This window comes from Lolium rigidum, chromosome 3, assembly GCF_022539505.1.
Source record: "Lolium rigidum isolate FL_2022 chromosome 3, APGP_CSIRO_Lrig_0.1, whole genome shotgun sequence".
NCBI lineage: Eukaryota > Viridiplantae > Streptophyta > Magnoliopsida > Poales > Poaceae > Lolium > Lolium rigidum.
In genome coordinates, this window is record NC_061510.1 from 231,370,858 (window position 1) to 231,397,265 (window position 26,408).

The 26,408-nt window shown below is 49.3% G+C and overlaps 1 protein-coding gene across 3 annotated transcripts; it reads left to right on the forward strand.

The window, feature by feature from the left end:
• Positions 1 to 16,062: 16,062 nt before the first annotated feature.
• On the forward strand, positions 16,063 to 21,850 carry LOC124703106 (putative disease resistance RPP13-like protein 1). Of its 3 annotated transcripts, XM_047235315.1 has the most exons (4): positions 16,063 to 16,125; positions 16,984 to 17,487; positions 18,951 to 21,404; positions 21,488 to 21,850. In XM_047235315.1, the coding sequence occupies exons 2-3, from the start codon at positions 17,098 to 17,100 to the stop codon at positions 21,399 to 21,401; spliced, it is 2,841 nt and encodes a 946-aa protein (XP_047091271.1). In that variant the 5' UTR covers positions 16,063 to 16,125; positions 16,984 to 17,097; the 3' UTR covers positions 21,402 to 21,404; positions 21,488 to 21,850. The 3 variants fall into 3 exon arrangements, with proteins under 3 accessions (XP_047091271.1, XP_047091270.1, XP_047091272.1); XM_047235314.1 differs by having other exon boundaries at positions 16,111 to 17,487; XM_047235316.1 differs by having other exon boundaries at positions 16,111 to 17,487; positions 21,499 to 21,850.
• Positions 21,851 to 26,408: the final 4,558 nt, after the last annotated feature.

Sequence of the window (26,408 nt, forward strand, 5' to 3'; positions counted from 1 at the left end):
TTTTAGACTAGATAGATTAATTGTAATCCTACTTATTTGATTTATGTGACACTAGATAGCTTAATTGTCTTCCTACTTATGTGATTTATGTCACTCGCATGTGTTCTTGCTCTGAATTTGGAAAGCTGCACACTGTTAGGCAGCTTGTATCTGTTAGGCACAGAAAGTTTGGCAACAATCCAAATCAGAAAATACACAATCTTGTTTCTAAAGTCTATTGAGTTTCTATGGTGTGCTTCATTTGAATCCATTAAAAATGCAACGTATTATGTTCTAACTTTGGATTATCACCCGCCTCACGGTCTCTCCCCCAAGCGAGATCCTCTCAAGCTCGCCGCGGAGCGAGGAGCGAGCAAGTCGGCGACCTTCTTCGAGTTGTAGCACGTCGCGCACGTCCGCGGAGCAGGAGCAGGAGCAGCACGGTCTCTCCCCTCTTCGACGCCACCTCCCCGCCGGCGGTAGCCTCCCCTCGATTCACCTCCCCAACCTACCGCTCGGGGTGAGCTCCCTATGCTCCTCCTCCTCCCTATGCTTGCTGCATGATGATTCTGTAGAAATGCTAGTAATTTGCTTCATGATGATGTCTGTAGAAATGTGTGTATCGTGTTTACTCCTACGGATGTCTATGCAAATTTAAGATGATGTCTTGTAGAAATTGGCTGCTCTAGTAGATATCTAGTGTTGTGTCCGTATGAGCATCGGCACTCCTACTCGTCGTTAAGCTAGTATGTAGAGAGTCAGAGAGCAGAGCTAGGTTGCTTGGTTGCTGCTGCTGCTATAGGTTGCTTGCTTGCTGCTGCTGCTTGCTAGGGTTGTAAAATTGGGTATTTTTTGCTTGCTGCTGCTGCTAGGTTGTTAGCTTGCTTGCTGCTGCTGCTAGGCTGTTAGGTTGCTATTAGTTGCTAGGTTGTGCTAGGTTGATTGGTGCTGCTGCTAGGCTGTTAGGTTGTTGTTAGTTGCTAGGTTTTAGATGTGCTTCTTAGGTGCTGCTGCTGTTAGGTTGTTGCTTACGTGCTTGCTGTCTGTTAGATGTTGCTTAGGTGTTGCTTGCTTGCTAGCTTGCTGCTAGCTCACTGCTAGCTTGTCGTTGCTAGCTAGCTTGGTGCTAGCTACTGCTAGCTTGCTCTGCTAGCTACTTGCTAGCTTGCTCGCTGCTTGCTAGCTAGCTTGCTGCTCGCTACTAGGTGCTTGTTGGATGGTGGTACCGGCTGCTCAGCTCGGTCGATATGTGCTATGGTGCTCAATTAGTGTACATGTGCTATGGTGCTCGGTTGGATTTTTTGGTGTATATGTGCCATGGTGCTCAGCTGGTGGATTTTTGGTGTATATGGTGTCATTTTCTTGTGCGGGGATCGACGAGTTGCCCATTATCGCCGAAATGTTGATTCATTTCCGTTTCGGCGAAAATGGGGCACTCATATGTCCATAAATTAGCATAGGTCATGCCCAATTTTTCCGTGAAATCTTGCGCTAACTTTATGCATTTTTTCCTACTTAGTTCGAACATGGCCAACAACGAAGAGGCCGGCGGCAGCGGTAGCAAGCCATTCCGGATGCTAACCGATGAAATGGAGGTGATGGAGTCACAACCTCGCCGCGACGACGGCGAGGATGATGGCACCGATCCGAGTACCGAGCGGACGATGCCGCCGAGGCCGACACCACCGATTGTGCCGCCGAGGATGACACCACGGATGGTACCGGCGAGGATGACACCGGCGCACCGAAGAAGCTACGGAGGGAGCGTCGCCCGAATGTGCTCGGCACCGTGAAGCGGGCATTCACCGAAGTGAACGCCACTGGGCTTCCAACGGCGCCCCCGATTTAGTCAAAGGTTACGCTGCCCAACTCGGGTGCATCCTCCGGAGCACGGTCTCGATCAACACCGAGAACCTCGGGCATCCTGACCGAGCGAATTTGCGCACCCTCCTCTTCCGGAAGCCTGCACGAACGATACGAGTTCCCGGTGGACTGCTCGGAAAAGCGTCTCATGCGGAACAAAGTGCACAATGCCGCCCTCACGAAGATGAGCACCGCCCTCGCTAGTTGGAGGAACCGAGTGAAGACAATGATTAATAATGGTGAGAGTTACGAGAAGATCAAGGAGTCAAATCCCTCGATCACCGAGCAAGACTACGCTGATTTCAAGATCAAGTGCGAGAGCGAGTCAACGTCGGATTCTAGTCGGTGGGGGAAGGACATGCGAAAACTGAACTTAGGCACCCACAAACTTGGTCCTGGCGGTTTTAGGGTGGCGCAACCGAAATGGGACGCCGCGGATAAGGAGCGTGTGAAGAACGGCCTCGAGCCCCTCTTCCCGCAATACAAAAACAAGCAAACCAGGAACTTTCTCCGGCCCGGTACCGTCTTGACCCGAAAACAAAGGAGCTCACCACCACTCCGGATGTGAAGGAGTTTGAGGCTCTTCTGGTAAGGAATGCACCCGCTTAATTAGCTCCTTTATGGTTGCATTCTTATTGATGAATCCAAATTTCTAAATGGTTCATGCATGTTCCTCCCGTAGGCTAAGGAGATCGCTGCGGAAAGTGAAAAGGAAGCTAGTAGCGGCGCGGGGTCCACGAGCTCCTCGCAGTGTGCCCCTTGGGACAACCCTTTAAATAGGGCGTTGAATGCCCACAAGAAGAGGGATCCATTGAGTAAGCCGACGTCGGCTGGTCGTGTGGCCGGCGAAGGATGCTCTATGAAATGGTCGGAATACTATAAGTCGGGGAAAAAGGAGAGAAAGCCCCCCATCGATGAGAAGGAGGTCGCACAGCTCAAGGCACAAGTTGCGCAGATCCCGACATTGGTCGAGGAGCAAGTGCGGCAACAAGTGCAACAAATCGTGGAGACCCAACGAGAGGACGCAACGACGAGCAAGTGGAGGACCAAGTGGGCACGACGCTTAGCTCCCTCATCCCTACCTTGGTTGCCGGTCCGGACGCGTGGTATAAGGGAGGACAAAAGGGGGAACCCCGGTTCCCGGTTCGCGGGCAGCAACTCCCACAACGTGGAGCCATCGGTGAGTCCGCAGGCGGCAACAATGGTGTCTCCGGCGGCGCCAACCTTGGTGGCTCCCGCGGCGCCAACCGTGGTGGCTCCCGCGGCGCCAACCTTGGTGTCTCCCGCGGCGCCATTACTTCAGCTCAATGCACCCGTCGGCTGCGGATAATACGCCGCCCGGCACCGCGCCATCAAGCGGCCACTCCATCGGTTGCACGCCCGTCGCCGGCGGTGCCTCGACCTTAGCCGAGCCGGGACGCCATCACGGTAACCAACCCTCGGCCAATGACTTCCATATCCCATCCTTTGACTAGCTAGCCATCCCTAACGCCCTACATGTTTTCCGCGAGCTCCGCCGTCGACGTCCCATGCACTCTCCTGCACTTTGTGAACGGCGAGTTGATCGATGTTGCCAAGGCCAAAATCGTTCAACCGAGCAACCGCCGCTACACGGTAGACCCATGCAACCCGACGTGTATAGGATTCAACCGATTCGGGTGCTTAGCGGCTACGACGACGTGGTACCTCCCTTTCAACCCGATGGTGCCGACGAAGATGATCGAGGTCCTTGCCCTCCACCAATGCTTCAATTGGTCCATGGTTTGGCCAAAGAGCCGGATTCGTTTGGGGGCGAGCGACACCACCCCACGGACAGCACCCCAAGCCATGCCGGCGCCAAGCCATGGCAAGACCACCCCAACGGTGCCGCCATCGGCCGATGTGGACATGCGGATGGCACGGGATCCGAACGATGGTCCGGACGAGGACGATGACGTTCGCCAACCTCGGACTGCAACTTCGATTTTGGGGTGATGGACTACGATCTCGGTAGCCAACCCTCTCAAGCTGCCGCCGAGGGGAAAACCTTTTGCAACAAGCGGCGCCTATTCTGTTCTCGGAGACGCCTCCAGCTGCCGACTTCACCGAGACTCAGCCGATAGCCGAGGTGAGAAGTGTTATCGGTCCTAACACACCGAAGAAGGCTTGCGAAGAGGAGAATGCGGTCCCAGTAAAAATGAAGCCGAAGGGACGGAAAAGAAAGAAGAAGGATGACAAGTCCGCCAGCCCAGCCGGCACCTATCCGTGCTCGGGACGGGCCACCGGTGCCCAAGAATATCGAGGCGAGGGTGCATGTGTCGGGTGAGCGGATGCTAATTCAAAGATTGTACGATGCTGCACCCGGTCCTATGCGATCTCCGGTTGACGGTATTCAGTTTATGGAGGAGCGGCGTCTCGGGGAGAAAGATAATGGATACCCGGTGTATATTGCCAAGGTGCCCTCGGGCCATGGCTTTGTCGATAGTGGCTTCGCGGAGAAGATCTTCCTCGCGGTATGATGACATCTTTGCCATGCTGAACAGTTATCCGCTGCACTACACCTTCATTCGCCTATACTCGCTCGGCAAGGCGATGCGGATCATTAGAAACAACATCCCGGACATCGCGATAGCCGACCCCTTCTACATGCGTGCCGTCCACTTGGCCACCGCCGGAGACCGGGCGATCGCGAGTGGATACCTCAAAGACTTCTTTCTAGCGAACCGAAGAAGTCTAACATCCTCCTCGCTCGTATTTCCCGAGTAAGTCACCCCCTCACCGTACCGGCCTTAACTCGTGATTTTTTTAGATTTCAATCGTCATGTTCTTAAACATTATGTGTTCTACGCAGAGACAAAACCTGCACACTCATCTCCATAACCCCGAAGCATTCCGTGGCCACATACTTCGATGCGGACGGTAAGTCAACCACGGACTACACGAATGTCAAGGCCGTACTTGATGATGCTCTCAATGCCTACGTCAAAGCGAAAGGCAACATGCAGAGGCCAAATGTTAGGTACGGGAAGCATGTGTTCAAGCACCAAACAAAGTTTCCCTGCGTCAAGAAGCCGCCTTCTAGTAACAAGGATGCCTACTACGCCCTCTATCACATGGATAAGTTCATACGGGACCAAGCAGCGACTTACGCTACCCGAGCATCTCGGAGATCGGGCCAACAAATTGGCGCGGGTCCCCGACGACGGCATCAAGCAAGACTTCTTCCGCATCCAAGTAGAGTTTTGTGAAATCATCCATCAAGATGTCGTTAGAAGCGCGGGAGTTCTCGCGCCGGCTATCAGCCGTCAAATAGTGACATAGACACAATGCTCCAAATGCGGGGTGACGACTACCGCTCATGGATGTGCTTGAAGAAAGGCGGCGGTTTTATCCACGCTCCGCAAAAGTCTTGATGTGCGAGCCTAGTTATGTAGTTGTGAACTAAAGACGAGCTTCTGTTGTAATAAACTTTATCCAAGCACTTTACTTGCATGTCCGTTTAATTACTAGTTCGGCTATGTTTGTGAACTTATATATATGGCTCTATCGTTTTCCGCACTTGATTTGGTCGTTAATTTTGTTTGCATATGCCGATGATTAGAATGTTCGGTCAACTGTACACTCCGGGTGTCGCTAGTGAGCCTGGTGTGATGACACAAATATCAATCTCTTGTGCATCCTACTCGGCCTCACTAACGCCATCCCGGGATGTTCATATTTGTTTCGACCAACAATGTATGAGGCCCTTGTCATTCTTCCATTTGCTTTGGTATCTCAAAATGCCAATGATTAGAATGTTGGTCACCTATACACTTGGGGAGGGGTCGGTGAACTCGGTGCGATGACACAAATATCAATCTCTTGTGCATCCTACTTGGTTTCACTAACGCCTTCCCTAAATGTTAATATTTGTTTTGACCGACAAAGTATGAGGCCCTTGTCATTCTTCTATTTGCTTTGGTATCTCAAAATGCCGATGATTAGAATGTTGGTCACCTATACACTTGGGGGAGGGGTAAGTGAACCTGGTGCGATGACACAAGTATCAATCTATTGTGCATCCTACTTGGTTTCACTTACTCCGTCCCTAAATGTTAATATTTGTTCCGACCAACAATGTATGAGGCATGCCTTTTAGTTCATACTACTTGGATCGTTTTTGAATTTGCTCTTATTCGTTGCAAACATCTATGAGCGTGCACTAATGTTTCTTTGGCTTGTGCATATGTACGCAGATATGACGTGGTATGTCGTGTACAAGGGCAAGGTTCCCGAGTCTACAACGACCGGGAGGAGTGTCGGAGACAGGTTCACCGTTTTAGCGGTAACAACTACAAAGGGTACACCACTAGAGCGGAGGCCGAAGACAGATACGCACGCTATCTGGCGGGAGAGAGGACGGAGCGGAGGAGGAACCGGATGAAGACCACTTTCATCGGGACGGTGCTAGTAGTGACTCTAGCTCTCTTCTATGTGATGCTAGTTTAGATGATCGATCTTGTGCCACTACTAGCTCATTTGTGACTTGTAACACCGTAACTTGCATTGTAACCTCTAATGTGAATGCTTGTGAATCATGTGGGGCTAATGTGAAGAACTATGTATGGATAAGCCGTGCTCGTTGTTTATATGCTCGTTATATATCCTGTATTGTGCTATTGTACCTGTCATAAACAACTCTGTATAAATACCTGCCAAGATACAAAAAAAAAAAATTCGAAATCCTAGCGGTGGCGCACTAGTGGACCATCTCGTGGTGCACTACCACTAAGTAGCGGTGGCGCCGCTATCGATCCGATGGCGCACTGCCTCGTGATCCTCTCCGAGACTAGCAGATGGCGCACAAGGATAAGTAGCAGGTGGCGCACGTCTCCGGAGAGGGCGAGTGGCGCACGTACTAACGCAGCAGTGGCGCACCTACTAGCTGGACCAGTGGCGCACGCAAAACCGTAGCGAGTGGCGCACCTCTTCCGCACGGTGGTGGCGCATCGCCTCGACCAACGGTGGCGCACCACTTTGGAGTAGTAGTGGCGCACTCGGTGGGCATGTCAATGGCGCACCGGGCAGTGCGCCACAGGTATCTAGGCTAGTAGTGGCGCACCCCTAGTGCGCCACTACTATGTGTTAGCAGTGGCGTGATAACAGTGGCGCACCACTAGTGCGCCACTGATGGCTATATGTGGTGCGCCACTGAAAGCCTTTTTTCTAGTAGTGTTAGCTCAACATTCTCCTTTAAGGTCGATGCTTCACAAGAATTAGAGTTAGTAGCACAAGCATCAACAATAGTTTTCTCATTTTCATGCATATAGGATTCAATTTTTTGTGTAAGCATGAAATTAGCATGCTTCTCATCTTTTAGCTCATGCTTGAGGAGAGTGAAAATCATTTCCCCATTTTCAATATGGGACTCCAACTCCACTATGGTTTTCCTATATTTATAAAAGGTATCCATAGAGTGTTCGAGATTAGCACGAGCTTCTTTATTACCACGAAGAGAAGCATAAACCATTGCCATATCATGCACCAAAGTATTATATTCTTCATCATTATCATCATCATCATTCTCATCATTAGAGGACGTGTTAGGAGTCAAAGTAGGAGATACCTTTGATCCATTTGCCATAAGGCACATGTGCATACTGGAGGATGAAGATGAAGATATTCTTGAATCCTCATTTGAAATCATGTCTTGATCCATAGAGTGTTCGGTTTCCTCTACATTGTTAGTCAACAAGCAACTAGAGGAAATAGAAGCATTTTGATTATGGGAGCAAGACAAGGCAAGCATATCATCATGAGATCTATGTAAGCAATTTACACATGATATGCAAGGACTATCAACACAAGCATGTAGATTATTTTCAATGCTCGATGTGTTTAAGTCCAAAGAGGAAACATTGCAATGAGATAGAGATGAAGAGTCATCACTATTGAGCACAATATCAACATTGCAGTTTCCCTCACCACTCACCATATCATTACCTTGTGTCTTGCAACACGTTGGTGAAGTGGAAGTAGATGATATATCATCACGACCGGAGGTGGAAGCAACTTGGAGCTCTTCATGATGTGAAGGGGAAGAGAGCTCCTCGGAGTCACCACCGACCAATTTAGAAGTGGATCCACCAAACATTTCCTTAAGCTTGATCCACATCTCATGAGACGATTTTCGCTTTATTTTTATCAAGAACCTACGAAAATCGGGTCTCAAGGAGAATAAAAGCTCATTAGATACTTGAGCTTCAAGATGTAAGTTTTTCTCATCCTCTAAAGATAGATTTTGAGAATCCATCGGAGGAGAAAAACCGACATCTAGAAATTGCTCTATATGTGGACACAAGGTCCGAAGATTACAAAGCAAGCAATTTCGCCACAAAAGATAATTTGTGCCATTAAAGACAATTGTGTCATTGTGCACTATACTAGCCGACATCTTTACTCTCAAGGCGGTGAAGCCTTAAACAAGGAGAGACCTTGCTCGATACCAATTGAAAGATCGAGATGTCGCCTAGAGGGGGGGTGAATAGGCGATTACAAACTCTTGCGGATTTGTCTTGTATGAATGCGGAATTAAACTATCGTTTAGTTAACAAGCACAAACCCTAAATATGCTAAGCTCAACTAAGTGTAACAATAGCAACTAGAGCTAAGCAAGATAGGCACAAGATATATGTAGCACAAGTGATAGCAAGATATATGTACTTCAAGCACGATGGCTATCACAAGGAAAGAGAGCTCGGGTATAGAAATAACCGAGGCACGCGGAGACGAGGATGTATTCCCGTGTTCCCTTGCTTTGCAACAAGGTACGTCACGTTTGGAGGAGTGGAGGTCCCACGAAGGATTCCCCGCGCCACGAAGGCTCACCCTATTCTCCGAACCACACCCACGAAGGATAATGGCCCTTTCCTTATGGTTAGCTTTTCCTCCGCTCCGGAGATGGCAAGCTCCACAACCACTTCACAAGCTCCACGAAGGAGAAGCCCGGGCCTCTTCACAATCTTCTTGAAGAGATCACCGGAGCACCAATCACCAAGCCAACTAGGAGGTCACCCTCCAAGAGTAACAAGCTCACGGTCTCTCACTCGAACAAATCGTGGTGGAGAGCTCAACACTATGCAATGATGCAAAGCAAGAACACCGGAGGTGTTCAAGTCCTTCACACTCAAATCCCACCAAAGCAACGAATGCTAGGATGAGATTGGAGAGGAAGAACAAGGGGAAAAGTCAACCAAAGACTCCAAGATCTAGATCCCAAGAGATTCCCTCACTTAGAGAAGAAACGGTTTGGTGGAAGTGTAGATCTAGATCCCCTCTCTCAAATCCTCAAATATGAGCAAGAATGGTTGGAGGATTCAAGGGGAAGAGCAAGTTCTTCAAATGGTAGCAATGGAGGAGAGAGAATAGGAAGAACTAATGGTCTAAAGGTGGAAGAAGGCCTATTTATAGTCCAAGAAGAGAAATAACCGTTGGGGGAAAAACCAAGTGAAAAACGCATTAAAAATGGCCCAAAAACGTGCCCAGCCGGCGGCCCAGCCGGCCGACCGGGGCTGGGGCCGGACAGGCCGGTCAGCAGCCCGGCCGGACCGGCCCAGCAGCCGGGCGAAGCCCACAGCGCACGCGGGCGGCAGATAACCGGAGCGCCGCTCGGTCCGGCACAAAGCCCGGCTGGGCCGGGGTGGTGGCCGGCCGGCCCGGTGGGAACCGGCGCGTGGGCCGGACAAGGCCGCGAGGCCCACTGGAGCCCGCCCCGGATGGCATCAGCGGGCAGGCCGGATCTGGCCGGGTGGGCCGGCGCGGGGCCCGGCAGGCCGGCCGACCGGCCGGCTGTTCCTCCTCCTTTTTTTTTCTTTTTCTTTTTCTCTTTTTCCCTAATAACAATTGCTCCCGAACTCCGAATCGCATGAAACCAATTTTGTTTGGAAGATAACAACAAATGCTATCTTATAGAAAGTGAAAACCCAAGAATCTGTAGGAGGGGATTTTATCATGAATATAAAAGGTAGAACCTTATATCATGAATAACCGGTAAAATCACCCAACCTGAAAAACGCAATAGAAGATGCATGCGAACTCCGTTTTCGATGAACTACCAAGAACCTCACACCGAGAAATACCAAGAAGCAATAAGAATGTGCAAAGTATGCAAAGGATTGAGCTCTCTAAGACGATGTGATCAAGTTACCCAACCGAAAGCCCCTCTTAATAGTGCGGCTATCTATCCTATAATCCGGTCTCCCATCAACCACCTCGAGACCGGTAAAAGGAAAACCTATCAAGGTCATACCTTTGCCTTGCGCATCCCGCTTGATCTTGATGATAACTCTTCAAGCTTCACTCAAGCCGGAATGCATCACTTGATCAATGTTGCTCCGTGAAGACTCACAAATACTCCCCCATACACTATGATGGGAAAGCCCCATTGATGCACATCTTCACATGTCCATTATCACCAAATGGACGGCAAGCTTCAAGCATGTGATTCACTCAAGATGCTCATCTTGAACTTGCCCAACTCAACCTTGTATCTCGCTCATACTCATATAAGATAGAGCATGGCTAATATTGAGTTCCACATAAGAACTCCATCTTCATTTCTTCTTCTTGATCATATCACATATATATCTTCATACCGATGATCTTGATGCCAATACACAAGATATACACTTATCTTCATGGCATCCATACTTGAATACAACACATGGAGTACAAGTAGTACCTATGGAATATTCCTTCATATAAACTCAATGACAATATTAGTCCATAGGGGTTGTCATTAATTACCAAAACCACACATAGGGGCAATGTACCCTTACACCCTTGTTCAGGGTTACGCTTCCCATGCTGATTTACATGGTATCGGAGCGAGGCTTCCACGATCACATCTAGGTCGAGCCTCAGCCGCCACCGCCGCCATCGCCCGCCGCCGTTTTCTCCTCGCGATGCAGTACTTTATGTCGATCGCTTCTCGCGGCCATGGCGTTCCAGGCGTCGTCTTCCTCCTCCGCGGCGCCGGCTTCTGGTGGCCTCAACGCTAGTCTCTCGGAGAAGCTCACGAGAGACAACTTCTTGCTTTGGCAAACACAGGTGTTGCCGGACATCCATGGCGCTCAGCTGTTTGGGCTCCTGGACGGATCGATGCTGGAACCTGAGAAGGAATTGAAGGATAAGGACAAGGACAGGAAGGAGGTGAAGATCCCTAATCCTGCGTATGCTCAGTGGATTGCAGTGGATCGGGGAGGCGATGATCGCACATGAGGAGTGGGACGACGACGCAAACTTTGACTGGAGCGACTTTGACCCAGAGGAGAAGGCGGCGGAGTAGAGGGCCTTAGTCACATTCTCCGAGACGCTGAAGAAGGCCAAGGATGGTGCCAACGAGGCGCAGCAGCAGCGGCTACTGGAGGATGCCGTGGCCCACCACGCTCTGGCGACCGCACGGCGGACAGCGGAGAAGTTGAGGAGGGAGGGAGGCAACGGCGGGGCCATGCCATCAACAACGACTCCACCTCCCCCGATTGACAACAGCGACTTGTTCGACGATGACAACAAAGATATCATGGACGACGTTATCGACTCGACCGTGAGCGCGAGGTTCATGGTTGACGCGGAGTTGGAGGCATAGGAGGATCGTGCGGCGTTCGCCGCGGAGCTGGAGGCGGCTGTCGCAGAGGACGAATACTCCGAAGTCGATTGGTCGTCTGACGACGGGACTGACCCGGAGGAGAAGGCGACGGAGCAGAGTGATTTAGTAGAGTCTTTCGAGACGCTCAAGAAGACCGATGATGCCGCCAACGAGGCGCTGCAGCAACGACTGCTAGAGGACGCGGCGGTCCACCGAGCTCTGCGATCGCACAACGGATGGAGCGGCGGGCGGTAGAGAAGCTGATGAGCAGGGAGGGAGGCAATGACGGGGCCGGGTCATCGGGCGGCAAGTAGACAAGGACTTTTCTCCTTTATTATGTCATAGTATATTATGCTTTTACTTAAATGAAAAATATTATGCTTAAATAATATAAGCGACGGAAACAGATGTGCGCGAATAATTAAAAAGAATTATTTTGCGTCGGCCCGTTGAAGATGCGATAATGGAGAAGCTGGTTCCGGCCGTGATGTACCAGTCCGAAAGATCCCTCTCCAAGTTGGCAGCCAGGTCACCTTATAGTGGGCCTCTGTTGTTAAATATGCTGTTAAACTGGGAGCGATGTTTTGGAACATGGGAGCATATGCTCCCTATATTTTGAAATGCATCTTACACATATTTTAAATTTTAAAAAAGTTGAAACAAAAAATTTGCACGTACATCTTCATGTGCTACGCGCTCACAAAGTCGTTTCATAAAAAATGAACTTATCATGTGACGTGTGTAAAAAAGACAAAATTCAGTGCTGAAAACAATGCTTTTCACAGGATAAGTTTTCTCTTTTTTACATAGGCCACACAAAATATTATTTTTTCGTGAAACTTGACCCATACACATATATTATGGAGATGTACATGTAGAATTTTTTGTCAAAATTTTTCCACACTTCGAAATATGTTTTGTTGGTAGAGGGAGCATACGCACCCGGGAGCCGAATTGAATTTCCGTGTTAAACTCTGTAATTGAATCATTAACAACTCGTTGCAATGAATTGCCTCTAGAGTTGCTGGTCTATGCAAAAAAGAGATTTGATTCACTGGTTTGTGCAAAACTTGCCCCAAGAGTTACTGGTACATGCAATTTTCTCTGAATCGACAAAAGGAGCGGCCATGGGGATGGGGGCGCCTCGCTAGGTCTAGCTATTCACAGAATAGGTAGGATATGAGGAGGACACAGGAGGCAGCAGCGCCGGGACGCATCCCGCGACCAGCGCATCACCACATCTGCAGCTTGTATGTACGGCCAGACCGAACAGGCACGGCGCGCCAGCCAGAGTTTCAAGTTTCAACAGCCGCCAATAGACACTGCGATCGAATCGAGCCGCCCTTCTATTTTCCTACCAATGATTTTTCTTTGTTTCCGCAACTTTTTGTTAGCAACTCGATTGGACGAGTGATTGTTTATTGAATTTGTTCTTCAATTTTGCAAATTTCAACAACGATGATTAAGGCCACTCAGGGAAGACTTCATTTCGTCTTGATTAGAAAAAGGAGATACTTCAGCACTAGCAAATGATACTTCACCCTTGTTGTGATTGGAACGGCAGAACCACGATGAGAACAATAGACAAATGAGTTGGTTAATTTTCAAGGTTTTAGGACATTTTGTTTTTGTTTTTCAGACTCGCTCGCCCATGGATTTTTGTCAAGCTCGGCCACCAATGTAGCGCATGGCGCGTGGCCCGATTCTCCATTTCAAAGTGCTAACTCCTGCCCACCTGTTGGATATGCACGTAGAGAAGAGACCTGCCCACAAAGCTTCGCCTATGAAGAATGACGCCACCTGGCCGGTTGGTAGCATATGTCTTTCTTTTAACTCAATCTTGGCTTGGCTAAATGTAAGGAAAATATAGAGGACTGGGACGATTAAACATGAGCACCTTGAGGGAGAAGTTCTTCGCAGCATCAGTCATGGATGCTTCACTGGATCTTATGTGGCCAAACCTTATACTAAGTTCACACAAATAGGGTAGACTTTGACACTACATTCATTTGTTTCCTTGTGATTATAGTTTAATAATTTCCCTCCCTGCATATGTTTATAATCTGATATAAGTATATGTACGTTTTCTATAGTTTGCGTCCTACAAAACATGTTCTTCTCTGAAGAACAAACGTGACTAGAGAGAATTTCTTCTGGTAAACATAATTTACATTCCGTGGAAATGGCCCATTGTTTAATTCACCGCAGAAGCTTTATGTATGAAACAAAAACTTCAAAACAAAATGGTTTATTCAATTTATTTCTTAAGGGACCGTATTTTTAGAGTAAAGTCTATTTCAAACCTTCAAATTACAGAGGGTGTCTAAATCAAACCTTGAACTTCTAATCCCAGAAATCAGCATCCTGGATTTATTGATCCTGGTCAATTTAGACCCTCAATCGGTTTGGATGAATTTGGCTCAAAGATCCCAACCGGGATTAACTCATTAACCCACAGAGGTTGCCCTAGACTGCATGGCGATAGGAGAGCATGGTGCTGCTGACTGTGCAGCCTGTCGTGGGTCGCTTGCTCAATCTCTCCTCAATCAGCTTAAATTGTCGCCTTGCTCTGCTCCTGTGCTGTTCGTGTAGGTTAGCTCTGATTGTACCTATATTAAAAGCATCTTCACTAGCGTTCCTTGAAACGGTTTCCAAATTATTCTAGAGTGCATCGGACATATAGCTGGTCCCATCGCTCGTCTCAAATAGTCTTTTCGCATGTCACGGTCCAATACATTGTCCGGCGCTCAGAGGCCATCCCCGCTCCACAGGGAGCGCACCGGACAAAGCGTGAAAACGCGTCACGAGTGGTGGGCCCAGGTAGACGCAGTGTAAACGTTGACACGGAAGGTTAAACCTGTCGCCTACCTAGCGACACGGTGAAGCGTCTCATCGCGTATGGCCACATGGCTATCCGCACCGGCGTTATTACGGTCAATGCTTTTGCTGTCGGTTTGCTTGCCGCCGATATATAAAGAGGTGACACCTCCTTCCTTCCTTCCCGTCCCTTCCACACACCATTCGCTCCGCTCTCTCGACCGCCCCCCCTACAACTAGGCCTAGATCTTGTCGATGTCGTCACCCCGGAAGAACATCCTCGCCACGAACGACTTCAGGCGTGGCAGCCTCAACGTCGGCCTCATCGGGAGGTCGAACACCTAGAATAGGGAGGGGCGCATCCGCTTTTGGGGAGTACCCGAGCGCACCCTCCCCGCCATCATCGACGACCTTCGAAACGGCGGCCATAGGCTAGCAATGCCAGAGTCGCCACCGCCATTGCCTACACCTTCCTCGCGCTGGCAGCCGAGGAGGACAGCGAGCTTGTCCTCATCCCATTCTTCTTCCTCGGGACCGGCGCTGTCAGCGCCGCCTCCCACCGCATGCCCTTACACCGTGCCGAAGTGCGAGGTGAAATACGAGTACGCGACGCTGCCCCAAAATCGAAGGTGCAGGAGTGGCGGTGGAATCACAATCCACGAACTATCGTCGTAGCAGCATAGACGCGTGGGTTCCGGTGGCAGGACCCTCCTTGCCCCGGAACCAGAGGTGAAGGAGGAGGACGACAACGAGGAGTTCGCGGAGGCCGTGAAGGCCTCCGTCGGCAATGCCTCATCGCTAACATCGACAACCCCAAGGACTGCTCGGGGTACAATGCGACGTACATGGCGTCGTTGAACGACACAGACGCCCGGAGGGGCGACGTCGATGACGTGATCTCCATGTCCATCCGCGACTCTGGCATGCCACTCGTTGATCTCGTTCAAATCGGCCGCGCTTGCACAGAGTTTAGTTTTAGGTTTAAATTTCATCAAAATTCGTTCAAATCCATGTAATATATAACAAATTTGAATGAATTTGACCGTTTTCAATTAAATTTAAAAATTCTAAATTTCTATTTAGGGGATGTGACTGGGGAGCGACACGCCCAAAAACAGCACCAAGCAACAACATCCCTCAAATACTCAATCCGTGTTTTAAAGCGTTTTGAGGGCCACAATCGAAGATGCTCTGAAATCTCTCCCTGTGCCCCACACACACGGGGGCACGAACTTGCAACCTAGCATACATTTCTCCCTTCTCAACTGAATTAACTGGTCAATGCGTGTGTACTTGATTCACTACAGAGTGAGATTTAATTTGAAAGAGATGGGTCGGGATTTCTTTTCCTGGTGAGACAAACCAGTCCAAGCTGCTACAGGGCCAAGATTGACCGGGATTGGTAACTACAGGGTGCCGATTTCAAGGATTGAAACTTCAGAGTTTGATTTCACCCGGGTCTACAAGTTAAAGGTTTAAAATATACTTTACTCTTTTTGAAATGCATGCGCAGAATTGACGTGCTGTGCACGTACCGACGCAGGTTTACACATGTAGTATGGAGGAAGGGAAGGAAAAGGACGACCGTGCGCAGTAACCTCCACGGCAAAACTGGCCCATCTAGAAACTTGGATACGAGTTTGGAGGCCCAGGCCCATGATGGCGACCAATAGATTCCGTTGCCCCAGTCTTCAGCCCGCCGGCATCTCCGATTCTGCTGCCCGGCGGAGGAGGAATGGAGGATGGCGGCGGAACTACGGTGTGGTGGCTGAAGGAGATTTTCCGTCGACATTTCGCCGCTTTCTGCTGAGGCCCACATAGATTCCGGCAGGTCAGCACATACTAGGGAGGCCTCGGACAAGGTTTGCTTTCCTTTTCTCTCTAGTGTTCTTGTATCTGCCTTTTCCCCACATTGGACAGATAGTTTCGGAATTTACATCAAATAACCGCATCATGTAAAACTGTCTCTTAGAAATTGGACCAAACTTACATACAGATTAATTAAACGGTCATTTCGTACTTGTTTATGTATTTTACCTGTCATTGCATCGTATCAATAGTTGTACATCACCTATTATAACCCTACTCCTACTATATAAGCATGTTTCCATGGTTTCTGATGCAAACTACTACCTCTGGTCACATTTAATTGACGTGAGACAACACTACTTGTATGCTAGGATTAACACCACTCTGCGTCGATTTAATCCGAACGGAGGGAGTAGACAATAAGTTTTATCGAAAATTAAAAATAAAGGACGACAAGTTAGTTGAAATGGCTTTATCAAGCATGTCAATTGGTACTTGTTTATGTATATATTTACCTGTCATTAATTAGGTGCGGATGCAATGTATCCATGAATTCACTTGCGCTATCTATAACTGACATTAGCAGTTAGTTGAACTAGTAGCTTTACCAATGGAACTCAACAGTTTTGGTTGTTCATGTGATATGTTGCTTCTATTGTTTTTATTTTCAAGAATCAAGGTTGCACAAGATTAGTCAGCTGCAGTAAATAAGGGCAAATAACATACATATCTCTTGCAAGGAATCGGTTGACTAGTATACTAGGTTCACCATAAAAAGGTGCTTTAGCAGCGGTAAAGCAAAGGATATATATTATTCTTACATAAAGTAGCCGCTGGACAGATTAGGATGGCTTCTTTAATTATAGAGATGGTGACTGAATGGAATCTTCCTTTTGAATCTGATTCTGAAGACATTTGTGCTGCTGGGACGCACACCCCTGACAAAAAAAGCTATCCTTCCACAAGTTGTTGCTGTTGGAGATCCTAATATGTGAAGTTCTGCTTCTGGCAAAAATCAGCTACTCATGCTGGAGCCAATGACCGCGTTGGGAATAGCCATGAAAGCCGTCGGGTGGATCGCATCGCCCATCATCTGTGACCTTTTCAAGAAATGCTCCACCTACCTCAGCTTTGATGCATCGGAGAAGCTGCAGCAGCTTGGACCAAAAGTCTTGCTTCTTGAGCGGGTGATGGAAGCATTTGAGCAGATCCCTGACAAGCCTCGCTTGGAGCGGCTGTTCCAGGATCTCAAGTCTGCTTTCTATGAAGCCGAAGACATCTTGGATGACGTCGAGTATCATTGTCTCGAGAAGAAGATCCAAGATTGCACGTTAAAGTCAGACAGCGGCGCGCTTCGACATAAGAGGTGTTGGGTGAAGAAACTCCTCCCCATGGGGTCCCCCCTGAAAAATAAGGTCATTCCCTTGCACCCATGTGTTTTTGATTTTTCCCTGGATCTCATGCACTGTTGTGCCATATATGGTGCGTTCATATGACAAGCATGGCAAGTGCCACTGTGGGTTTGTATTTTCAGCAACCGCTATGGCATATGATCAAATCCTACGAAAAAGGTCATTTTCTTTTTCCATGTGTTCCGATCCTTTTCGGAAAATCCACGCATTCAGATCATGGATAATTGTAGAGAACTAGAAGATAGATGTGGGTATTCCTTGTTTGTAGCTAAACAAAATGCGGTTGTGACAAATATATCTATGTTTTATCTTTATAAGATGATACAAATGTAAGATTTTTGCATGTCTGGCTGCTCTGAATCGATGCCAGAAAGCTGCCTGATTGCAGTGGCGTGGCTTGTATCATCCAGAGCGATGCCTGCTCTGTGATCAGAAGACGAGACCATCTCGCATCTCCTGATAAGCTGTGGTTCGCACACCAGGTTTGGCACTCAGTTATGTCCAGGTGTGACATGCACGCAATCTGCCTGCAACCGGACAATTAGTTTTACTACTGGTTCTTGAAGCAGATAGAGCTGAAGGTGAGAAGCTTAAAGGTTAACTTTTGAAAATGAGACAGCAATCCGGGGACTCCACACTGCCTGTGTGTTTAAAAACGAGAAGCCAAATTGGCGAGAGCTGGTTGAATCCATTCTCCATGGGGCCAGGCAGCAGCCTGTGGAACGAAGCAGGGGCAAGGCACTGAGACGCCTGCCTCTGTACCTGTGACGTCGTGATGTTGCCACTTTTTTATCCTCTGTAGTTCTTCAGCAGTCTCTTTTATTTTTCTCTGTGGTTTTTGATTAGTTAGGAGCCTACCCCAACTTGCTTGGGAAAAAGTCTTTGATGTTGTTGTTGTTGTTTTCTATTAGTTTGGCTTAGGATCTTTTTGCTAGTTTTCGGTTTGTTTGTTTTGGCCCTTTAGCCTTTGCCTGTCCTTTGTGTCATCGTGACGCTTCTCTGTAATACGAAATGATAGGCATCAAGGCAGAGATACTCAATTTAAAGTGAGTAAACAGAATTCCGTACTCAGTCTCATCACATTTTGATGCATGCTTGAGAAATATAACTGCTATCTAAGACATTGAACTCACCTAGTTATTCTAAACTACTCCGATGCATCATCTATATGTGCAGGGGTGTAATGAACAGTTGTATTTACCACTTCCTCGCTCTCAGATTGTAGGCAAAATTTGTCCATCTAGTGTTAGTCAGTGTTGACTTTTCCTGGTCATTATTCGGTTAGTACCATATTTGTGGCACACCACACTTCTAGCATACTATGTCCTGCTTGTTGTATACACAAAACTATAGTTTTTTTTTCCATTTGTGATATGTGGGTATTTCATCTTTTCTCTAGTCTAGGAGACAGTCCTCGTAAAAATCTTATTGTTTGCTCATATGAACACCTTATTTTTTTTTTGCAGGAGACTGGTATGCAAAAAAAACAGTTAAAGGATAGCCTAGAGAGGATAGAAAAGATTATAAACAATGCGTACAAGTTTGTTGAAAATCTGAACTTGTCCACCATTAGTAATTTCAATGAAGCGCAAGCTGATTTGGCCAATTCAAGAGGTGTAGTCACTACTTCGTCTCCTCCTACAGTAGTAATCGGGCGTGATAAAGATTGTGACAAGATAATAGAAATGCTTCATGAGAAGGAAGGTGAGGTTCAAACAAACACTAATAGTCGTCTATGTTATTCCACAATTGGCATTCATGGCATCGGCGGTTCTGGGAAATCAACCCTTGCACAGTTAGTTTGTGCCCGTGAGAAGAAGGACATGCAAGAGAAAAGGGGCGGCCATTTTGACCTTGTTATGTGGGTTCATGTTTCTCAAAGTTTTAGTGTGGGTGACATTTTCAAGGAAATATTTGAGGCGGCTACAGGGAATCAGTGCCCACAACTCAATAATCTCAACACCCTACAAGTTAAGGTAGAGGAGGAACTGCATGGAAAACGATTCCTCCTGGTACTCGATGATGTCTGGTGCAGTATTAAAGAAGAGAGAAAGCGTCTGGAATTACGACAAATACTTTTTCCCATGAAGGCTGGGGAGGAAGGAAGCAAGATCCTGGTGACTAGCCGAACTAAAGATGCATTACTAGTTCTAGGTGCTACAGAACCGAGATGCATACCCATATGTGACTTGGATGACAATCTCTTCCTTAATTTGTTAATGAATTATGCACTTGAAGGCGCAATTATAGATGATCATGTCCGAAGGAGACTCGAAGCAGTTGGGGCTGACATTGCTAAAAAACTGAAGCGGTCACCTCTAGCCGCCAGAATAGTGGGAGGACGGCTTAGGAGGAGACCAAATGCTGAGTTTTGGACAACAGTTAAAAATGGGAAGCTTGTCAATGAGACCATGGGAGCTTTGTGGTGGAGCTATCTGCATCTTGATCAGCAGGCTAGGCGATGTTTTTCTTATTGCAGTATTTTTCCCAGAAGACATCCCATGTACCGTACTGAGTTAGTTAACCTGTGGGTGGCAGAAGGGTTTGTAAGAAGTACTAATGAAGGGGAGGACATAGAAGACGTTTGTCGTGAATACTTTGATGAACTAGTGTCAACCTCTTTTCTGCAACCAGGAGGCGGGGACTTGGGTCGTGGTGACTACTATTTAGTTCATGATCTGCTGCATGATTTAGCAGAGATGGTCGCTGGAAGTGATTGCTTTAGAATCGAGAATGGCTGCAGAGAAAGTGGCTTCTTCAGAGAGGGTAAAAGAAAAAGCTGGACAGGAGATGTTCCTAGAGATGTTCGCCATCTTTTTGTACAGAACTATGATGGGGAACTGATTACTGATAAGATCCTTGAACTGGAAAATTTACGCACACTCATCATTTATGCTATTGACCACGGTACATCAGTTGAGGAAAAGATCATTGAGTGTATATTCAAGAGGCTGCCAAGATTGCGGGTGCTGGCCATAGCTTTGAGTAAGAAGTTTGGTTCGTTAATTGCGGAACCCGCTATCTTCTCGGCTCCGGAATCTATTAGTCAGCTAAAGCATCTGCGCTATCTTGCTTTCCGGACAGGCATCTTATGCAGGATAATTTTACCAAGCACGCTTAGTAAACTCTACCATATCCAGCTGCTAGATTTTGGTCAGTGTCAAAAATTGGAATTTCCCTCTGCTGACCTTATCAACTTGCGGCACATATTCTGCTTGGCAGGCGTGAAATTTTGTAACGTAGGCAGGCTGATCTCACTCCAAACATTACGGGACTTCATAGTAACGAAAGAACAAGGGTATGAGATAAAGCAACTGAGAGACCTAAACAAGCTTCGCGGCAAGCTGTGGATCCATGGTCTTGGAAATGTCAAAAGCAAGGACGAAGCTCTTGAAGCCAACCTAGCTGCTAAGGAATGGCTCACGGAACTAACACTGTGCTTTGATGATGGTTACGCACCGTGCAGTCCAGAAGTTGAAGCAGAGATACTTGAGGCCCTGTGCCCTCCCATGGGGCTTGAAAGACTAGAAATCTGGTACTACAATGGTTTGGGTTGCCCAAACTGGATTGCGGGAAAGCACAACGGTGGCCCAGAGAACCTGCAAGAAGTTGAGTTCTCCGGATGGAGCCAACTGGGACCTGCGCCTGAACTTGGAGCTTTCCCTCATCTCCGTTTGCTCACGATTTGGGAGTGTGAATGGAGCACCTTACCAGACAATATTGAGCAGCTCACATCGCTCAAGAGACTGGTGATCTGTCAATGCTTGAATATTCGGTGTCTTCCAACACTTCCCCAGTCTATTAATGAGTTTAAACTCATTGACTGCAATAAGGAGTTCATGGAGTCATGTCGAACAAAAGGAGATCCAAACTGGCAAAAGATTGAGCACATCCCCTTGAAGAAGTGGCACGTCTAGAAGGTAAGCATGTAATGCGCTTGGTTGCCTTCAGTAACCATGATCCGTTACTAACTGTACCCATGCTTGTTGATCCATTTGTGAAGCTGTCAAATAGGCTCTGACGAGGACATGTTCTGGTGTTGCATCACGTACTTGCGCTTTAGATGATCGGAATTCGGTGAAGGCAATGTTCAGCAAGGACAAGGTGGTTCAGATCCAAAGCCAAAAACCACATGCCTAGCCGCATGATGGTGTGATTCGTTGGTGAATTTGTGTTACTTTATGTTCCCATTGTGGAAAATGAGACAGCGTGGATTTTGATATGTGTTGAACTCTTATAATTTGGTTGTTGTGGTTTTGGAATAGCATATGTTATATGCCTCGAAGAGTGAATAATGTCACGTATGTAAATCCGTATACAGTAGTAAATCTTTCGACTGCATTAATGTTTGAGCTGGTTACTACTCCGTATTGTTTAGTGTGATGTGTTGAAGGTATTTCGATACTGCGTTTCAGTAAATCTTGAATGTTTGTTCCGAAAATACTTGGAAATTTGTCCAGAGAGGATGCATAACCGTCTGTTTCTCTCCCAGCACTCTGCAAGCGGTGACGAGGACGACGAGCGCGAACCCGCTGAGTGGAACCGCACGTTCACGCATGCGCTGCAGCAGGCCGAACGCTGCATATTCACGTCCGCACCAGACAAAAGCCGGAGACGGCATTGCGTCGAACAGGGGCAGCGCAGTGTCAGGTGCGCGGGGGCGGAAGTAGAAGGCGAGTAGGATGTGGTGTCAGCGCCAGGGGCGCCACATGGGCACGTGTGGCGCCCTTGAGAGGGGCGCCACACAAAAGGGTTAGATCCGTGAAATAGTTTCGTCGGAGGGTCAATCTGTGCTTTTTTTTCAGTTTTGGGTTATTTTTGTGTAAATCGCCGCGAGGAGCGGGTTGTCGGCGAGGTGGGAGAAAGCCGGTGCTCAGGAACTGGGCATTGGGCAACCGTGGGGTGCGGGTGGTCGGTGAGGAGGCTGAAGGGGCAGTGGTGGAGCGTGAGGAGATGTCAAGGGAGGGCCATTTTTCATATTAACACGAAACATGGGGAAAAAACCTTCTAGACACTAAGAAATCGTCTATTCACCACAAACACTTACAATTGCGTGATAATTAGCATTGCATCCAACTCTCAGCATTATTCATTTTAATCAAAAACAGGTGAGATAAGAGACAAACCAAATCGAACATATATTTTTTTAAATCAGGCCCGGGCGGCCACATGTGCAGGGTGTGCACCTTGCACAGGGCCCCAGATTTTGGGGGGCCCCAAATTTATATATAGGCCCATATATTCATGTAGGAAAAAAATAGAAAGAAGAATAGTTAGGAAGCTTACCTGGGCCTTCAGCCTTGGAAGGTTGATTCCCAACTCAACTATCTGAGACGAGCCTAATACCTGACGCCGCCTCTAAGCGATTAGGGTTTTGACCTACCTTTCCGGCGGTTCCACGCCGGCGACGAGGGTTTGCTGCTCCGCCTGCTGTGATCCCCTGCCTCTCTTCTCGTGTTGTCTACGCTCGGGCTGGCCAAGGGAACGACTGGATCGATTACCCAGCCTTGGTGTGTTGCACGTCTAGGGTTGCGGAGGAGATCGGGATGGCCGAAAAGGAGAAGGGTGAGACGAGTGAGGCACCGATCCACTCTGGTTTGGAGCCATCGATTGAGGACCTGCTGACGAGTTTGAACCTGAGGGAGGAGGACATTGAGGGGTTGTTTGTCCCCAAGGATGAAGTAGAATCGCTGAAGGTGGGATCGCGGTGGATGGCGGTGATGCGCCTGTTAACCTCGAAACCTTTCAGTGATGCATCCCTCAAGAAAACTATGAGGTTTGTGTGGGCTCCGGCGCAGGAGGAAAACTTTCGCGATCTGGAGGAGAATAAGTTTCTGGTCCACGCAAATTGCTTGGGAGATTGGCGCAGGATAACGGAGCAGGGCCCCTGGATCTTCCGCGACAATGGGTTGCTCATCGAAAAGTATGATGGGAGTAGTAGTGCGTCGGCGATACAGCTTGTCTGTATCCATGCGTGGGCTCAAATCCATGATGTGCCCGAGCTGTATAGGAAAAAAACAGCTGATCTCAGGGGTGGCTGCGAGCATTGGCGAGGTTTTGGTTGTGGACATGAATGGAGCGGGGCTACCTGGTGGTGACTACGTAAGGGTGAGGGTTTGGCTGGACATTAGAAAGCCACTGACCCGTTTCGTATCTTTCAAGCCGGAAGGGGAAGTAGGAGTGATCATGCGAGTCAAGTATGAGAAGATCCTGCGTTTTTGTCTTTTGTGCGGATTGTTGGGCCATGAGCAAGAGGAGTGCTGACATAGGCATCCCTAATGGGCCTACCGAAGAAGGTACCCGGGGTTTACTGAAGGCCACGACCCGAAGATTACAAAACCCGAAAGCCCAATAAAGCATCGATATGGAAGATAGAGATATATTAGGAATAGACTTGTAACTATACGGGGCGAACTCAAAGAGTATCCCGCTGTTTTTAACTTGTACATCACGAAATCCTCGGCTCCGCCTCCTATATAAGGGGGGTCGAGGGAAAAAGAAAGGATCGATTCATTGTCAACACAACCCTAGTTTTAGCAGTCGAGCACCTTTTCGGCTGAAACAACGGTACTGGGAAACTGGGCGACCTCCGGGTGCGGGTGGTCGGTGAGGAGGCTGAATGGGTGGTGCGAAGGTGCGTGGATAGGGCATGGCTGCGCAAGAGTGGAGAGACGGCGGGAGGAGCGGGCGGCGGCGGTGGCGAGGCGCGGCGCTGCTCGGTTGAAGCAGGCGCGGCAGGATTGGCTGGCCAGTTTGGCGGTGGGGGAAATGGCGGGCGGCTTCGCGTTTCGGCTTTGGTAGCGACCAATGGAGGAAGAGAGAAGGAAAAGAACGACCGTGCCCAACAAAATTGGCCCATGTAGAAACTTGGATACGGGTTTGAAGGCCCAGGCCCATGATGGCCCATGTTCCCCCAGTCCGTCTTCAGCGGCGGCCGAATCCCGCCCGCCGAAGTCTCCGGCGGAGGAGGAGTGGAGGATAACGGCGGAAGGAGATTCTCCTTTTGTGAAAGGAAAACGCTGCCTTTCCCCCGGGGGATCGAGCGTTCGCTTCCTCCGCCTCCTAAACGCGACGCGTGTCCAGTCAGTTACAGCGATGGGCCCACCTCATCTCCTTCCCGAATCATCTCTTCCACACACATCATCCCCTTTCTCCATCTTTCTCGTCTGGTGCAGACTTCTCGCACCACCACCAGTCCACCACGGCCACACGCCACCGCTGCGCCATGGATTCTCTTTCGGCCATCACCTCCGCGAGCGCGCCGCTCCGCCGCCGGCCTCCACCTCCACGAGCGCGCCGTCCCCAATCCCTCCCGCTTCCGCCTACTCTATGCGTTGCCGCGACCGCCGCCGGCCGTTGCTGCGAGTCCCCGTTCTAGTCAAGCTCTGCCTGGCCATGCCGCACCTCCCGCTGCTTCAATCAGCATCCATGTTGCTGCGACGGCCGGCTGACGCTGCTACATAAGTTGGACACATCTGCTCCGCCATGGCCGCCCAGCTGCTACAATTCATCTGCCGCCTGCTACCAACGAGCAGCATGGCTGCTGTGAATGCTAGTCGCAGGCCCGCCGCCGTGGGTTTGCTTTGCTGAGAACGCCGGCCGCCACTGCCCGGAACGCCGCTGCTGCCACCGCTGGGCGTCGCTGCTGCCAACGTCGGCCGCCGATGCTGCAAAACAGCGCCGGCACTGCCCGGAACGCCGCTGCCGCCACCGCCAGGCGCAGGTGCTGCCAACGCCGGCGGCCGATGCTGCAAAGCAGCACTACCACTACAAGGTTGCGACAACTGTTACTAGTCCGGAGAGTGCCGCAGTTGCAGGCTGGCTGTGGCCGCTAAAAATGGCAGTCGTCGTCTCGTCGATGCTGCAAAAGGTTGAGCTCCTTGCGTCTCTTGCTGCCAATGAAGGCAAGCGTTGCGCCCACCGCTGTCCGCCGCTGCTGCAAAAGTAGGTCGCCGGTGCTACAATACCCGCCACTGCTTGCCGCTGCTGCTGCAAACGAGGGTAGTCGCTTCTGTCCTACGTCGGCGGCGCTGCTACAAGCGCCCCGCCGCGCGCCCGTCGCCGCTGATACAAGACAAACGGAGTTGCTGCTGCATCTCGGCCGCGGCCATGGTTTTCGTAACCTGGAGGGCTACGCTGCGCTGGGCGGTGGTGGTGCTACGTTCTGAGAGGGGGGAGGGGGCAGCTTCGGCGGCGGCGGCGGCGGCCTTCGTTGCTGCCAAGCGAGTCGCCGGGAGCAGAGCAACGCAAGTACAGCTTTGGGGATTTTTTTCTCGACGAGGATGCGTTGACAGGAAGAGCGAAGGGATAAGAAAACGATCCTGGACGGTTAAGATGCGTCATCGGACGGCTCCCTAGGCGGGGGATCAGGGCTTCCGATCCCCCGGGGGACGCTCAGCGCTGTCCTTTGTGAAATCTTTCGTTTACTCATCTCGCAGATAGTTTCACAATTTACACACAAAAAAATCTGCAAGTTGTATCTAAGGGCATCTCCAACGACCGGCCATCCATCCCGTGTCTGTGCGTCCGGATAGGTTGAATCGGACAAAAACCCAACCCAGTGCACGGATCCATCCCTAAAACGGATGGCCGCGGCGTCCGGGGCGACCCAAAGCCGGCCAAATCCTGGACCGCATTTGCGTGGCCGCGGACGTCGATGGCTGGCCGCTCGCGTCTATCCCTTGTCCACCCCTGGCCGGCGTGCCATAGAGAGATAATTTCTTTCTTCATTAAAGTTAGACATTACATTTTTTTCTTAAATCCAGTACTACTAGTCTAGGTACGTACGGGGCCGGCGGCCTCGTCGTCGACTCACCGCCGGGGCCGGGGATTTCACTCGACGCGGACGGCCTGTACGCCTGAGGATTCCAATCCAGCTTTTAGCAGCTGGGTGGCTCGGCGGTGGCCCTCTTGCGCCGCCCTCC